Raw genomic sequence first — 15,000 nt, forward strand, 5'->3', positions numbered from 1 at the left:
AGATGTGTATAAGAGACAGGTGTGTGTGTGTGTGTGTGTGTGTGTGTGTGTGTGAGGGGGAGGGCTAAGCGAGGCCGAAGGGAGAGGCGAAGGGAGGAGGGCGTGAGAAAGGAGGCGGCGGCGGCGCGGAGGAGGGTTATCTATACATTTAAAAACGAGCCGCCTGCGCCGCGCAAGGGGAGACCCAGGGAACGTCCTCCTGCACGCGCGGGACACGAGCGTCCCACGCTTCCCGGTGCGCACTGCCCACCGCCTCTCGATTCCTGCGCCACACCGTCCTCAAGCTCCAGAGGACTTTGGAAGAGTGCCCCAGAGGAATCGCTTGGCAGCGGCGTGCCAGAAGCCCCCGGGAGGCACGGCCGTCCGCTTCCCACACTTTGCTGCGCACTTTCTTGTGGTGCACCGGGACTTAGAACTGTCACCAGGCGGGTGGATGCGGGCGCGATGGACAGCGGCGCACTGTCCCGACTTGTGCCCACCTCGCCTGCGGTCCCTGGTGCCTGCGGTGTCCGACGGAGACCCACGTCCCCCGAACTGCTGCGCTGCAGCCGGCGGCGGCGGCCAGGATCGGCAGAGGCCGGGGGCGGCGCGGCGGCAGTGGCGCGGCGCAATGAGCGTGAGCGCAACCGCGTGAAGCTTGTGAACTTGGGCTTCCAGGCGCTGCGGCAGCACGTGCCGCACGGGGGCGCCAGCAAGAAGCTAAGTAAAGTAGAGACGCTGCGCTCAGCTGTGGAGTACATCCGCGCGCTGCAGAGCCTGCTGGCTGAGCATGATGCGGTGCGCGCCGCGCTGGCCGGGGGTCTGCTGGCCCCGGCTGCGCGGCCTCCTCCGCCCCGCGGGCCGCCTGAGACTCCCCCCATCGCTGCCTCGCCCTCCTGCGCCTCTTCGTCCCCTGGCCGCGAAGGCAGCTCGGAACCTGAGTCCCCTCGTTCGACCTACTCGTCCGATGACAGCGGCTGCGAGGGCGAATTGAGCCCCGCGGAGCGCGAGCTCCTAGACTTCTCCAGCTGGTTAGGGGGCTATTGAGTGCCTTCGCCCTACCCTGGTTTAAGGTAACTCCCAGGCTACGGGGAGGAGGGAGGGCTGGAGGCCGGGGCAGCGGAGTTGGGTGGGCGGGCCTGGCGGGTAGCGCCCGGGTGATCCAGCGGAGCCGAGCGCTGGGTCCAGGCTATTGCTTCGATTTCGCTCACTCTTCATTTTCCCCAAACGTTTTCAAGCCTGAGCAAGACCAGCGTCTGTTTGTACGGGATTGCAAAACTTCCTCTCCCGGCTCCGCCGCCTTTGGGGGAGGGGATTTTAGGGGAGGGGAGCGGCTGTCGGGCCGGTGAGGTCTCCCAGCTCGCGGTTCCCCAGAAGAGCGGGGAGCTGGAGGCGTGGTGATTTTGCATTGCAAATTGCCTCCCCGGCTGGGGTGCTGGAAGGAGTCGGCTGGAGTGGAGCCCTGAGTCACCACGACTCGGAGCGTGCGCCCCGCCCCCGCCTGGCCGGTGCCTCCGACCGAATCTAGGCACCCACGGACTCAAAATCAACGGAGCGAATGAAACTGCCGCGGGCGTGTTGGGAGGTGGGGTTGTGGGCCGAGTTCTGCTCCACGTGCCGGGGCCACAGTGACGCGAATTCTGTTCCCCTGCAGCCGCAGTCCAGGAGGCCCGACGGCAAGCATGCCCAGCAGCGAGCTCACCATCATTTGGGAGCCGCATGGTGGGCCAGGGACCCCGCCGACGCTGCCTTGTTGGGTCCAGACTCACCCAGTGCCAGCGAGGAAACTACCCCTCTACGGACTGGCATCGGCCTCTGAGCTCCCCCAATAGGGCGTCAACGCTTGGAGAACTTTCCCGCGGAGTTTCATAAGGACAGAGCCTATTTTTTACGCTTTAACTTGAATTGCCGCCGGGACTGCTGAAACCGTGAAGACTGATTTTTGTACAAAGGATCGTTATGGATGGAGCACAATAAAAATCGCCTGTCCTCCCCCCACCCCCCCTACCTGGAATTTCCAACCTGGCCAAGGTGTGGTCCTAGCAGCCCCTGAAGGCAGGGTGCCTGGTGGGACTCCCCTCCTCTGAAGCCCAGCCTAGGGAGGGTGCTTGGTTGCTTGGGCCCACTGACTAGCTGACCTGGGTGAGAACACCTGTTTTAACCAAGGTGAATAAACTGGTTCTATTTATCATTGGCTTTTGGCAGTACCCTCTACCATGGGTCCTGTCTCCATTCCCCAGGTGAGGGCCAGGCAGGGGTGGAGGGTAGTGGCCCAGAATGTCCTGTGGTCACTTCTCTCTGGACTCTTGGTAGAGTGGGCAGCTTTGTGTGCATCCAGGCTACCATGACAGATGCCAGAGTGATTCTGACACTTTGTGGGACTAGGGGCTTCCAGCAGGTGGCTTTTAACTGTGGATGGTCCAGGCAGGGGTGCTTTCCAGCTGCGAAAGGGAAGTTCAGCAGTCCCTGACAGGCCACAGGGGTCCAGGTCAGTGCCTGGTATTGGCCTGGGCCCAGAGTGGTCTGAACTATGAGCACAGCTTGTCTTCCACCTCTAGAGGCTGCAGGTGTGGGCTGTAGGCCCAGGTATCAACTGCCCATTACCAGCTGGGTGGCCCTGGCCAGGTTATTAACCTGCAGATGACACTGACCTCAGGCCCAGGTTATGGGAGGATCTGAGGGGTCCTGTTGGTGAGCTGCAGCCTGCATGTGTGGGGCCTGAGTGCTGGCTGGGCAGCCCTAGAGAGTTCTACATGTCTTTTTTACCCAAACTGGGGGCCTCCCTGGAACAAGGAAGGCCAGGAAGCTGCTCCAGGCCCCCCACCGGGTCCAGAGCTGTGGCAGGATATCTTGCAGCCCCACCTTTGACTCAGAGCCCGGAGGCTTTGAAGTCGCCCTTTGCCCAAAGCTCCCATTTATTGCAGGGGTGTGGAAGGGCCTGGGGGATCCCCCAGGCTGCTGTAGGGTGCTGCTGGCACCCCTTTCTGGCGGGAATGGTTGGGGCACAGCCATTGGAGCTCTGGGAGTTAGGAGTGGCTGGTGGTGTCACAGAGCAGGTGTCTTCCTTATAACTATGGTGGCAGTATACACAGGCTCCTGGGGGAATGCCTGTCTAGAAAGAAAGCAGGGTTGCAGGCCCCCCCTTTACTGCAGGAGCAGCTCGCCAGCTCCTCTGCAGTCAGCTGACTCTTGAGTCAGTGTTAAGTCTGTAGATGGGGTCGAGGGTTGGTTGGTCCAATCAGAATCAGGCTCAGCTGGGGTCAGTAGTCCAATTGTGACTTAGGGCTACAGGGCTGAGTGAAACAACATTGTCCCAGAGACAGCATGGAGCACATCATGGCCACCCCGGGAGAGCCACTGCATATCTGCCTTCTCCCAGGCAAGTGGCCTCCCCAACCATGAGACCTGAGCTTTCTCCATGACTCACCAGGATCCTGGGGAGGCCTGAGGCCACCAGGACCAGAGGTGGTATTGGGCTGGGGGTGCATCCACCCACATGAGCACGGGACTGGGGCTGGCCTGCAGCTACGGAACTCCATGGTATCTCGGAACACTACCATTTCCCACTACCATTTCCCACGTGCAAGAGCCCTGAAATCTTTATCTCTCACCTTCTCCACACCAGGCACTAAGGAGGTGGAGTTGTGCCCTACAGAAACTCTGCCTTTGGCTGGGATGTGATTCTGTCTGGGATGAGTCAACGGAATGGTCTGGCTGGAGGGGAGGAGCACTGACCCGGAGAGTGCAGCATCATGACTATCCACATGTGACCCCACCTGCCCCACCCCAGGTTCTGCCCCATGTAGTTTTGAAGCAAATCCCCAATTTGGAACATCCTCCCTGTGTGCCTCCAAAGGAAAACCCTCACCATCACCTCCCCCCGCCCCCCAGCCCCAAAGAACAGTGGTTCTTTCATCTAAGATGCCCAGCCCATGGCACAGCCCCCTCCAATCGATTTGGGCCTCAGGATCCACCCCAGGTCCACACATCAAGTTCACTGAGTGGGTCTCTTAAGCATCCTGTTTGTTGACAAAGCTTGGTTGTCATTCATGTCATCTGGATATTTATCCAGTGCCCGCCCTTCGCTTTCTGCAGATTGGGGTGGGGGTGGGGCACAGAAGCAGAGCTGTGATCAGCCGGGGGTTTGGTGGCATCATGTCCTGTGACTGCATCCTGCCAGGAGACAAGGGTGACCCTATAACTTGCTATCCAAACTGGGACACTTTTGAGAGTGTGAAGGCTGCTGTTAATAGACAGCCAGGTCCCTGGTCACCTTCTTCTCCAGTTAAAAAATCCCCTCAAGCTATCATTCACAGACCATCAAACACTGCAAATTAAGTGCCCACCCAAAGTCACAGAGCTTTGAAAATGGTGGGAACTGGGATTAAAACCCAGGGTTGCTTCATTCTGTCCTGATTGGTCGCCTTCCAGGAAGGGTGGTCCAGGGCTGTGCTGGGGAGGACACCTGTAGCAGTTGAGCCTTTTGGATGGGTGTGCCTGGCCAGGGCCCACCTGTGCGGGGCTGTGCTGTGCTGGGGAGCATCAGGGCTCTGCCAAGGCTCACGGGCCGGGCCTTGCCTCTCCTTTGAGCTCTGACTCTGGGCAGCGTGTGCTTGGATGAGCCAGGAGGGAGCGGCCAGGGCCACAGCTCTGGGAGCCCCAGCCCGTGGACAGGGATGGAATGGTGCCTTCAGCCTTTGGGTTCTCCTCTAAAGTGACCTTCCACAGAGTGAGACGGGCTGAGTCCGGTCGGGAATTGCCACCTGGGAGGGCTAGGGCAGGAGAAGGGCCGGGAGAGCTGCAGGGTATTTTGGGGGCCCTCTGTTGACTCTGGATCCCTAAGTGTTCGCCCCCTCAGGGGGCTCTGCTGTGCAGTCCTCAGGATGTTTCTCTAAGCGCCACTCAGAAAGTGGCTTCCTCAGACGCGGGTGTGCCTCTAGGTCCTCCACACGGGCTCCCTGGCTCACGACAGGCTGCAAAGGAGGCCAGGGGAGAGCACCACGAGTGTGAGCCTCCGGGCCACTCACCCAGCCCTGTGCCCACCCGCTGGGCCCCTCCTCTGCATTAGGAACTTTGGATGTGTTGTGGGCCACACGGGCACCCTGCCTGCGGGGGCCTGCAGTCCAAGGGATGCTGATAATCAGTGAGTCAGTTGTGAGGCCAGGCCCCGGAAACTCTGGACCCTGGGGCAGCAGCAGGGGTCCTGGGGACACTGTCCAGCTTCCTCAGTTGCTCTGAGTCTTCTGCACAATGATGACCTCACAGGGCTGCTGCCCGTCCTGTGAGGCGGGCAAGTGACCCGCTGGGTCCTCTCAGGCTGGGCAGACCGAGCCCTTGGTAGAGGCCTGGCGCTCCTTGTTCCCGGGCAGCCCCCTCCCTGGCAGGCACCCCTGGAAGACCTCCCCACGCCCAGGATGTCCTGTGGAGGCATGGACTGTGCCTCTGGTTTTGGTTTCTGTAGGGGGGTCCTGGGACCTCGTGAGCCGGCTTTTGGAACGCCGAGTGCTCCAGGAAACCCACCTCGGCACGGCCTCCTCTGTCCAGGACTGGCTGCGTAGTTCCAGGGGCCTAGGGCAAAATAAAAATGTGGCACCCGGTTACCGGATCTTACATGTTCCCCAAAAAACTTGTAGAAGACTCGGTCTCCAGCCTGCGGTGATGTTGGGAGGGGATGGGACCTTTAGAAGGGAGGGCCTGGGCAGGAAGCTAGGTCAAGCCCTGCAAGCGGTAGTGGGACCCCTGCCCCTGTCCCCTCCCTCCCCCCCCCACCCTCTCTCTCTCTCTCTGCTTTCTGGCTGCTGTGAAGTGAACAGCTTTCCTCCCAGGGGCACTTTGGCCATGGAGTGCCACCTCACCACAGGCCTGAAAGACTGCAGAGCTGAGAGGCCATGGATGGAAAACTCTGAAACCATGAGCCTCCCTTAAAGTTGATTATATCGGGCATTTTATCACAGCACCGTACACCCTTATTCAAATAGTGGGGTGCTCGTGACTGTAAAGTTGCTAAAATATAAAGCTTTTTCCTTTCTGCCTCTTAACTGAGGGTTTTAGACTCCCCAGTGCTATGCTAAGTAGGGAAACATTAACAATTTAGTTGTAGTTGGCCCTCTGTGTCTGAGGATCCAACCACCATGTAAAAGTATTTTTTAAGAATCTTTAATCTGCACCAAACACATACAGACTTTTTCTTGTGGTTATTCCTTAAATAATACAGTGTAACAGCCATTTACTCAGCATTTAGACACCCTAGGCGTTGTAAGGATCTGGGGAGGATTTGAAGCCCGCGGGAGGGTGTGTGCAGGTTCTTCGCAGATGCCACGCCATTCGACACAGGACTTGGGCCTCCTGGGCAGGGGGGTTTCCTGGACCCAGTCTTCCAGGGATACCCAGAAACGGCACGAGTGTGGCTGTCCAGTTATATGTCATGTAATGCCAGTCTCCCACGCAGACCTAAGAGCATTTAGCACGCAGTTTCGCTGACAGCACTGACTGGCATTCTGCAGCTCACACACTCAGGCTTCTGTTCTCAGCCCTTGCAGGGTCCAGGCCCAGCCGGCCAGACCTCTCCACCTCAGCTTTCTGCTGAGTAAAGAAGGATGAAGGAGGGGGACGGGGTCACCATCACTCCCCTGCTGTCAGCATTTCCAGCATAAGTGGTTGATCAGTGCAGGGAAGTCCCCTGAGCAGGACAGACGTGCTGGGTCCCTCTGTCCGTCCTGCATGGTGGTCTTCCTCCTGCATCTGGAAAAAGCTCTCGATTGAATGGAAATGGTGGCCCCTTGGTGGCAGCTGGCTCATTGTAGATGCACCCTGCTGCCTTGGACTTGCCCCCGGGAACAGCAAGGGGAACTGGCCCAGCTTGGCTTGCACTTCCCTCTGCTCGCGAGCTCGCTCCAGTGTCCCATGACTTTCACCTACACAACTCAGTTCAAGATGGCAGCCACAGAGCATCCTCATGTGGGCCCTGAGTGGCCCCAGAGGTTCCACACTCAGGAAAACAACCTTGTGCCGCCCTTCAGAGCTGGGACTGGGGCACCCTGTGGAGAGGCCCCTGAACATCACCCGGTCCCTGTCCTGCCCAGAGACAAGCAAAATAGTGTGGACCTCCGGATTAAAGCCAGCCCCACTCAACCCCAAAGGGTTGGGCAGGGGGAGTGCTGTGAAGGGGGCCCTGGAGTCCATGCACTTTCCCTCCCCCAAGTGACCTCCAAAGACCTCCAGAGACCTTGCCTCTCTGAGAGCTCAGCAGCACAGCTGTCCAAAGGTGACCGGCCTGAGAGATCATGGAGCAGAGGGCAGAGCCCAATTATTGGGGTGAGGGGAGGGGTCTAGTGTGGCTCCATTCTTGTTTCCCAGAGGAGGATGTAGGGGAGGGGACCCACAGGCGCAGCCACACCCCAGTCTTATTTCCCTGGAGGAAGGGGTGTGGGGCCAGGCAGGGCCACAGCTTCCCCAAGGCAGTCTGAGCCTGTGGGCTGTGGGGTAATATGATGGGTGGTCCAGGCCCACCTGGAGCCCAGAGAAGCTGAGAAGGACCCTCAAGGCCAGGTGCAAGGTGTCCGGGGGCTGGGACTGCTGCCAGGGGCAGGGCACAGTCACACCCGTGTACGGAGCTCAGTGTTCCACAGATGTCTGGGTCACTCATCCTCCGGCCCCACTTTTAGGCCCAGGCTCAGTGCCCCGCCAAGGCCCCCAGGGACCCAGAGGTGATCGGTGTTCAAAGTGAGCATCTATGGGGAGCCCGAAGACCCTGACCCATAGACCCCGTGGGCCTGCCTGGAGGGGGCCGCATTTCTGCTGGTCTTGTGTTGGAATAAGGGTGTTAAGTAGTGAGTCAGGAGCCAGGACCCAGCCTGGCCTTCTGATGCCCCTAGCCTCCACGCAGGTAGGGGAGAGGTCCTTGGCCCTAGGACTGGGGAAGAGCAAGTGGGACAGAGGGCAGAGGCCTGGTGGCTCCTGAGTGTCTCCCTGAGAGCTGGACTCGGGGTGAGGGACAAGTCTGGACCCAGGACCACTGCCCCTTCCCTGGTGTCTCCCTGGGGAGCACTGGAGGAAGGAAGAGAAGTGGGCTGGAGGGGCAGCTGAGAGCAGGTACAGGCCCAGTCGGGGCGTGGATCCCACCCCGGGCCCCCTGGGTGCCCACTACCCCCTCCCAGCTCCATGGGGTGAGTCAATCAGCCAGAGGCCCCGAATGCCACAGAGAGCTCCCCACCAACCTGGTAGCCTTGCCCCCAGTGTGGCCCCCACAGGAAGCTGGGACCCTGGTCCTTCCTTAAGTATTGCCATAGGCCATTGTCATCAGGGCCTGGTGCCCCACAGAGGAGCAGCCTCAGCCCGAGGCAGGCAGGGGCCTCCTGAGGGGTCCTTGCCAGGTCCACCAGAGAGGCCCCTGCCCAAGGCCACTGCTCACTCTGCTCTTCCCCCTCCCCCTGATCCCCATCTTGCCAGACAGGGCCACCACCCTCAGGCCCCAGGCTGCTGCCTGAGAGGGCAGGGAGGGCTGCTGCCTGTGCCCCCGCTGCGCCCCTTTTCCACAGAAGGTGATGGTCAGAAACAGCAGGCCCCAGTTAATAATGCCCCAGGGGGTTTCTGCAGAGTCACCAGGAAGACCCCAGGGTCCCGACAGCTGAGGAAGCAGAGTGTGAGTCAGCCCATGCTCCTGGGACTAAGTGCCAGAGGCGGAGGTCATGCATAGACACTTATTGTCCCATGTTCTGGAGGCTGAAGTCTGGGATCCAGGTGCTGCAGGCTGGCTCCTCCCGGGAAGCCTCCCTCTGCCCATATCCTCGTGTGGTCCTCTGGGTGTCGGTCCTGATCACCCCTTCTTATAAGGGCCCTGGTGTCGTGGATGAGTGCTGAGAGCCACAGATGAGTCGGAATGACGCCTGGCATTTTTGCCAGAACAGAGGGGTTGAGAGGTGAGGCCAGCAAGCCATTGAGATGATGGTGGTTATGTTAAGCTGTGTATTCAATTGGATATTAGACCCCTGCTGTCCGCCTCAGCCACCGGCTCCTTTGGAGTTCTGGGGTGGGGGGATTCCTGGGGAGTTCGAGTTGGTTGGGGAAGTGCTGGAGGAGGGATTCCCGGTTGGTGTGTGTTGTGTCCCGGGAGAAGGCCGCATGGGTGGCGTTCGCGGGAGTTTGGAAATAAAGTTTGTTCCTGCTTGAGTGGCTCGTGATTTGTGCCCAGCCAGACTGCGGCAGATGAGTGTCACCCTAATGACCCCACTTTGACTTAATTGCCTCTTGAGAGACCTGTCTCCAAATGCACTTTGTTCTGAGGCCTCGGGTCAGGGCTTCGACATGCAGATTGTGGGTGAGTCAATTCTGTCTACAGTAGGTTAAAGACGGTTTGTAGAAATGCCAGGTCCCAGGCCAACTCTCCAGCCTCGTCCTCTTGGGTTCAGTGCTGCCCTCCCTGGGTTCTGATTGTAGAGGGCAACCAGGTCAGGCTAAGGACAGAGAGGCCCAGGTCCCCAAGTGGCTTTGGACTATAGGCATCTCCAGGGACCAGGACCGTAGTGTTACCGCTGTTGACCGGTGACGAGTCCTTGCTTCCCCAATGTTGAAGAATAACACCAGAGAGCACGCCGAGGCAAGGTCAGAGTAGAAATTAGAAGTTTATTAAAGGACAGCAGAAAAGACTTCTCCCGGAGGAAGAAGGGGACCCAAGAGGTGGAATCCGTGGAAGGGATGTTGTCTCCCCTTTTTATAGGTTTGGTGATGGAATGTAGGTTGGAAGGCCCGAGGGGTGGGACACAGGTGGGCCAAAAAAGTAATCTGGTCAGGAAGGACTTCTGAGTCAGCACCTTTTTGCTGGGGGCTGTTCATTAACATTTCTTTGAGGTGGACTTTGGCCTAGGGCCTTTTGGGACTTCATTAACATTCCATGAGTTGTCCTGTGTTTTCCCCAGTCATTCTCTGCACGGTCTCCATTTTAGATTTCACTCGATATTAGACCCGATTTACCTAACTACACTGACTACCTAATTTTAAATCTGGCTTCAGTAGGACCCAGAGTGTGGGCTGAGGCTTCCTTTGAAGGGACCTGGGGTCTGCGCACCAAGGTCTCAGTCTGGGAGACGAGAATCCAGGAGGGCAGGACAGATTGGAGGTGCTCCCAGGGGTGGCCTAGCTGAGAAGGTTCCTATCTACCTGTGACAGCATGTGACAAGGACCCCCAAGGCTGCCCTGATAGGCCCGGAAGTGGTGCGGTCCCCTGGAAGGAGGAAGTCTTGTCCTGGATACCTGTTTGTAAGATCCACTTTTGCCTTGGCCTACTTCCTCCCTCCTGCATGGTTCCCTGTGGGTCCAGGTGGTGGCTATGTCTCCCTGTCCATTGGGTGTTGTGGCCCAGTGGCACTATCCTGATATTACCAGGGAGGCGAGGGCAGCCCTGGGCCCTACCTGCTCCACCTGGTATTTACCTGTAAGCCCTGGGGCTCTGTCACCCCACCACCCCAGCCTGGCCACTGCCTGCATTGATAAGCATGCAAATCTCCAAACAAAAGCCAATTAATACCCAAATGAGAGGCTGAGAGCTCAGGGGCTGGCAGCCCAGGCCTGGCCCTCTGCAGGCCTCCAGTGTTTGTCTCTCATTTGAATGCCTTTGTGGACTGCAGGTGGGGCCTCAGAAGGCTCTGGCCGTCCTCAGACAACAGCCTTCTTGCCAGGTTTGGGGAGAGCGGCCCAGTACCTTTATGTGTCCAGATCCTGCCTCTGGGCCGGGCAGATAGGCCCCTCCCTGCCTACCCCTTCCCAGCCCCAACCCTGATAGGCGGCCAGCTAGGTCCACCCACTTCTGCAGAGAGGTTGAGACCCACTGGTCAGATGAGCAGACTGAGGTTTCTGTGAGGACATAGGCTATGGAGCGGAGGGTGGAGACGGGTCTCAGCGTCCTTGTCCCAGGTCACAGCCAGGGCTCTGTGGGAGAGAAGAGAAATGGCAGCCACAGGCATGGGGACAGGTACATGCATCTTCCTCAGAGTGGGTGTGAGCGTGTGGCCCCGGGGGCTGGTGCACACAGATGTGCAGACCTCTGGAGCCCCGTAAGGGTCTTGCTAAGGTGGCTCTTGTGTGCATCCCTTTGACACCCCCTGGAGGTGACTGTCTTTCCGTCCCTGTCCCTGGAGTCTGGGTGCTCCTCCAGTTAGTTTTTGCCTGTGTAGACTGCTTCCCCACAACCCCTAGCTGTGCCCTGGGTCAGAGCCTACTGTGGGTCCTGTCTGGCCTGGCAGGGGGCTGGGGCCCCACCTACAGAATGGACAGCCATATGCAGTGGCAGTCTCAGGGCCCCGCAGCCACTGCTAGAGGGCCGGCCTGGGGCTACTCCGCTGTCTGTTCAGTCTGTGTACTGTGCCCCCGGGACAGGTGTGGAGACTGACTTGGATGTCAGAAGAACTTCCCAGGGCGGGGGGGCAGAGCGGGATTCCCACGCAGGGCTCTCTGTGTCAGGAGCTCTTCCCAGGGGACACTCGGCAGCTCTCCTGTGGAGAGCTCTCCCCTTGGCCTGCCACACCTGCTGTCTGTCACCTCCTTGCCCCCAAGGTCCTCAGCTGTGGCCTGTCTTTTTTTTTAAATTAATTTTCATTAGGTATATACTACAGCAGAACACATTTTGATACATTGTTCACAGTTGCAGCCCAACCTCTTAATGACGTTCATCTCATTCCACCATCTTTTCTGCCCTCGTATCCCCTCCCTGCTCCTCCCTCCCCTTTGCCCAATCAAAGCTCCTCCGTTTTTCCCATGTCCCCCCCACGGGGGATCAGAATCCACTTATCAGAGAGCACATTCGGCCTTTGGTTTTTTGGGGATTGGCTTACTTTGCTTAGCATGGTTCTCCCATTCCATCCATTCACCTACAAGTGCCATAGTTTTATTCTCTTTTATTGCTGAGTAATGTTCCATTGTGTGTATATATTACAGTTTCTTTTTCCATTCATCTGCTGAAGGGCACCTAGGATGCTTCCACAGTTTAGCTACTGTGAATTGAGCTGCTGTAAACGTTGATGTGGCTGAGTCACTATAGTATGCTGATTTTAAGTCCTTTGTGTATAGATGCAGGAGTAGGACGGCTGGCTCAAATGGTGGTTGCATTCCAGGTTTTTAAAGGAATCTCCATACTTTCCATATTGGCTGTACCATTTTGCAGTCCCACCAGCAATGTATGAGTGTGCCTTTTGCCCGCCATCCTCGCCAACACTTACTCTTGTTTGTATTCTTGATGACTGCCATTCTGACTGGGGTGAGATGAAATCTTAGTTCTGATTTGCATTTCTCTGATTACTAGAGATGCTGAACATTTTTTCATATATTTGTTGATCGAATGTATATCTTCTTCTGAGAAGTGTCTGGAGATGAGTGCTCTATCTGATGTGTGTGTGGCAAAGATTTGCTCCCCACACGTAGGCTCTCTCTTTACCTCATTGATTGTTTCTTTTACTGAGAAGAACCTTTTTAGTTTGAGTCCATCCCATTTATTGATTGTTGATTTTATTTCTTGTGCTTTAGGAGTCTTGTTAAGGAAGTCAGAGCCTAATCCAACGTGATGAAGATTTGGGCCTACTTTTTCCTCTATTAGATGCAGGATCTCTGGTCTAATTCCTAGGTCTTTGATCCACTTTGAGTTGAGTTTTGTGCATGGTGAGAGATAGGGGTTTATTTTCATTTTGCTGCATATGGATTTCCGATTCTCCCAGCACCATGTGTTGAAGAGTCTTTCTTTTGTGCAATGAATGTTTTTGGTGCCTTTGTCTAGTATGAGATAACTGTATTTATGTGTCTTCTATTCTGTACCATTGGTCTATGTGTCTATTTTGGTACCACTACCATGCCATTTGTGTTACTATAGCTTTGTAGTATAGTTTAAGGTCTGGTATCTCGATGCCTCCTGCTTCCCTCTTCTTGATAAGGATTGCTTTGGCTATTATGTGTATCTTATTTTTCCAAATGAATTTCATGATTGATTTTTCTATTTCTATAAGAAATGATGATGGGATTTTAATTGGAATCATATTGACTCTATACAGCACTTTGGGTAGTATGGCCATTTTGACAATATTGATTTTGCCTAACCAAGAGCATGTGTGATCTTTCCATCTTCTAAAGTCTTCTTCAGTTTCTTTCTTTAGCGTTCTGTAATTTTCATTGTAGATCTTTCACCTCTTTTGTTGATTCCCAAATATTTTATTCTTTTTTTTTAGGGTATTGTGAATGGGGTAGTTTTCCTAATTTCTCTTTCAGAGCATTCATCACTAATGTATAGAAATGCATTTGATTCATGGGTATTGATTTTATATCCTGCTACTTTGCTGAATCCATTAATTAATTCTGGGAGTTTTCTGGTGGAGGTTTTTGGATCCTCTGAATATAGAATCATGTCATCAGCCAACTATCCTGTGGCCTCTTTTGTTGGCTGAGAATGGCTGGCTTCTATAGCTGGGCCAGGACAGTCCTGTAGTTTTGAGGTGGCTGTCGACGTCCTGCAGCCTGGGGAGGCTGGGTCAGCTGAGCGGTCAGGGGACCTGTGGGCTTTCCTGGCAGCCACCTCTCCATCATTCGACACTGTCCCAGCCCCTGTCTGCCAGGCCGACCTGGGTGCCAACAGAATTTACAGTGATCTCATTGGAGACCCCTCCTCCTGGCAGCTCCTCCCACCCGTCTTTGGGAAGACTCTGGGAAGACCCAGGAGTAAGGAGGGCCAGAGTCCAGCTTGGCCGGCTCACCCTAGCTAGCTTGTTCTCCTTGCTCCAGTTTCCACTGGGCATCCTGCTGCCTGCCCTCCGTCTGGGGCGCTAGGGCACTGGGGGAAGCAGCAGGGTGATCTTGGGTTACCGCACAGCTGCACAGGAGGAAGCTTGGAGGCTGTGGGCCACCGGCCTGTACTCTGAGAGGGTCTTTCAAGATGGGCCAGCAGGAATGTGGAGGGGCAGGAGGCAGAAGTGTGTCACATGACCCAACTCCGCTCATCTTGCATCCCGCTGCCTGGGGCAGGGGTCACAGTAGCCCTGCCTGTTTCCCTAAAGTACAGCCTACTTCCGGGCTGCCTCTGCCGAAAAGAAGAGGTGGGGTCTCGAGGGGTGGGCAGGGGTTGTGCAGCTGAAGGTGCGACTGGGCTGGAAGAACACGCCTTTGAGCTCAGCTTTGGAGCCCTGGACCCAGGACACCTACTGCCAGCTCCTAGGGTTCTAGCGAGGGGCTGGTTGGCTGGGGGGTGGGGTCACATCCTCACACTGGGTCAGCTCCCCCTGCCAGGGACACAGGGCTAGGCTGGGGCACCTGTGGAAGCCCACTCATTACCCATGTCCCCCTGGGGTCCCCTCTTTCAGGAGTGCACTTCCAAATCACCATACCCCATGTTTGGAATCTCAGGCTCCCGGAGGCCCACCCCGGCCACAGTGCCACCTGCCCTGCCTCCACCTCAGCCTGACTTCTGTCCCCACCGCCTGGGTTTGTTGTTGAACTTCACATAGAGAGGAGGACATGGCTTGGGCCCTCTGTGTGCAGCTTCTGTGAGCCCCATGCATTCTCTTAGCTGTGGTCAGTGAGATGGCTGCTGCTGACCACATGAGGACTTGCCTGCTGGGCTCCTGTTGATGGCCTGGGGCGAGCCCAGGGTTTGGCTGCCATGAGCCCCGTGGTTGGAGCATTCTCGTGTCTGTGTCTTGGTGGACCTTGGCTCTGTGTTTTGTCCAGGATGGGATGGGTGGGGCCTGACCATCACCTGTGTTTGCATCCAGAGGGCCCCATGAGCTCAGCTGTGGGGAGATGCTGACCTTGCCCTGCAGCTGAGGAGAGGGAGATGGTCAGCATGTGTGGAAGGAGGACACTGGCAGATGAGCGGGTCCGTCTTGCTTCTTGTCCCCAGTCCTGGAGGCTGGGTAGCTGTGGAACTGTGATGATGGCTGCCGTGTCGGCTGCCCTGTGCCCTTGGAGCAGGCACACTGTCCGCAGTGCAGACCCCGAGGTCCAGGGAGGCCCTCCTGGGGTGAGGCCCTCTTGGGGGTGAGGCAGGCATTG

General features: G+C 56.8%; 1 protein-coding gene across 1 annotated transcript; it reads left to right on the forward strand.

Annotated features, from left to right (window-relative positions):
• The first annotated feature begins 67 nt into the window (after positions 1-67).
• Positions 68-2,173, forward strand: Ascl2 (achaete-scute family bHLH transcription factor 2). Its single transcript, XM_015503097.2, has 2 exons — positions 68-1,052; positions 1,634-2,173. Exon 1 carries the CDS (start codon positions 445-447, stop codon positions 1,024-1,026), a length of 582 nt encoding a protein of 193 aa, XP_015358583.1. The 5' UTR covers positions 68-444; the 3' UTR covers positions 1,027-1,052; positions 1,634-2,173.
• The last annotated feature ends 12,827 nt before the right edge of the window (positions 2,174-15,000 follow it).

The sequence above is a fragment of the Marmota marmota genome, unplaced genomic scaffold, assembly GCF_001458135.2.
Source record: "Marmota marmota marmota unplaced genomic scaffold, marMar, whole genome shotgun sequence".
In the NCBI taxonomy this organism is placed as follows: domain Eukaryota; kingdom Metazoa; phylum Chordata; class Mammalia; order Rodentia; family Sciuridae; genus Marmota; species Marmota marmota.

Excerpts from the sequence above, each read along its gene's own strand:
- Ascl2 (XM_015503097.2), top strand. The coding sequence starts at position 445 with ATGGACAGCGGCGCACTGTCCCGACTTGTGCCCACCTCGCCTGCGGTC.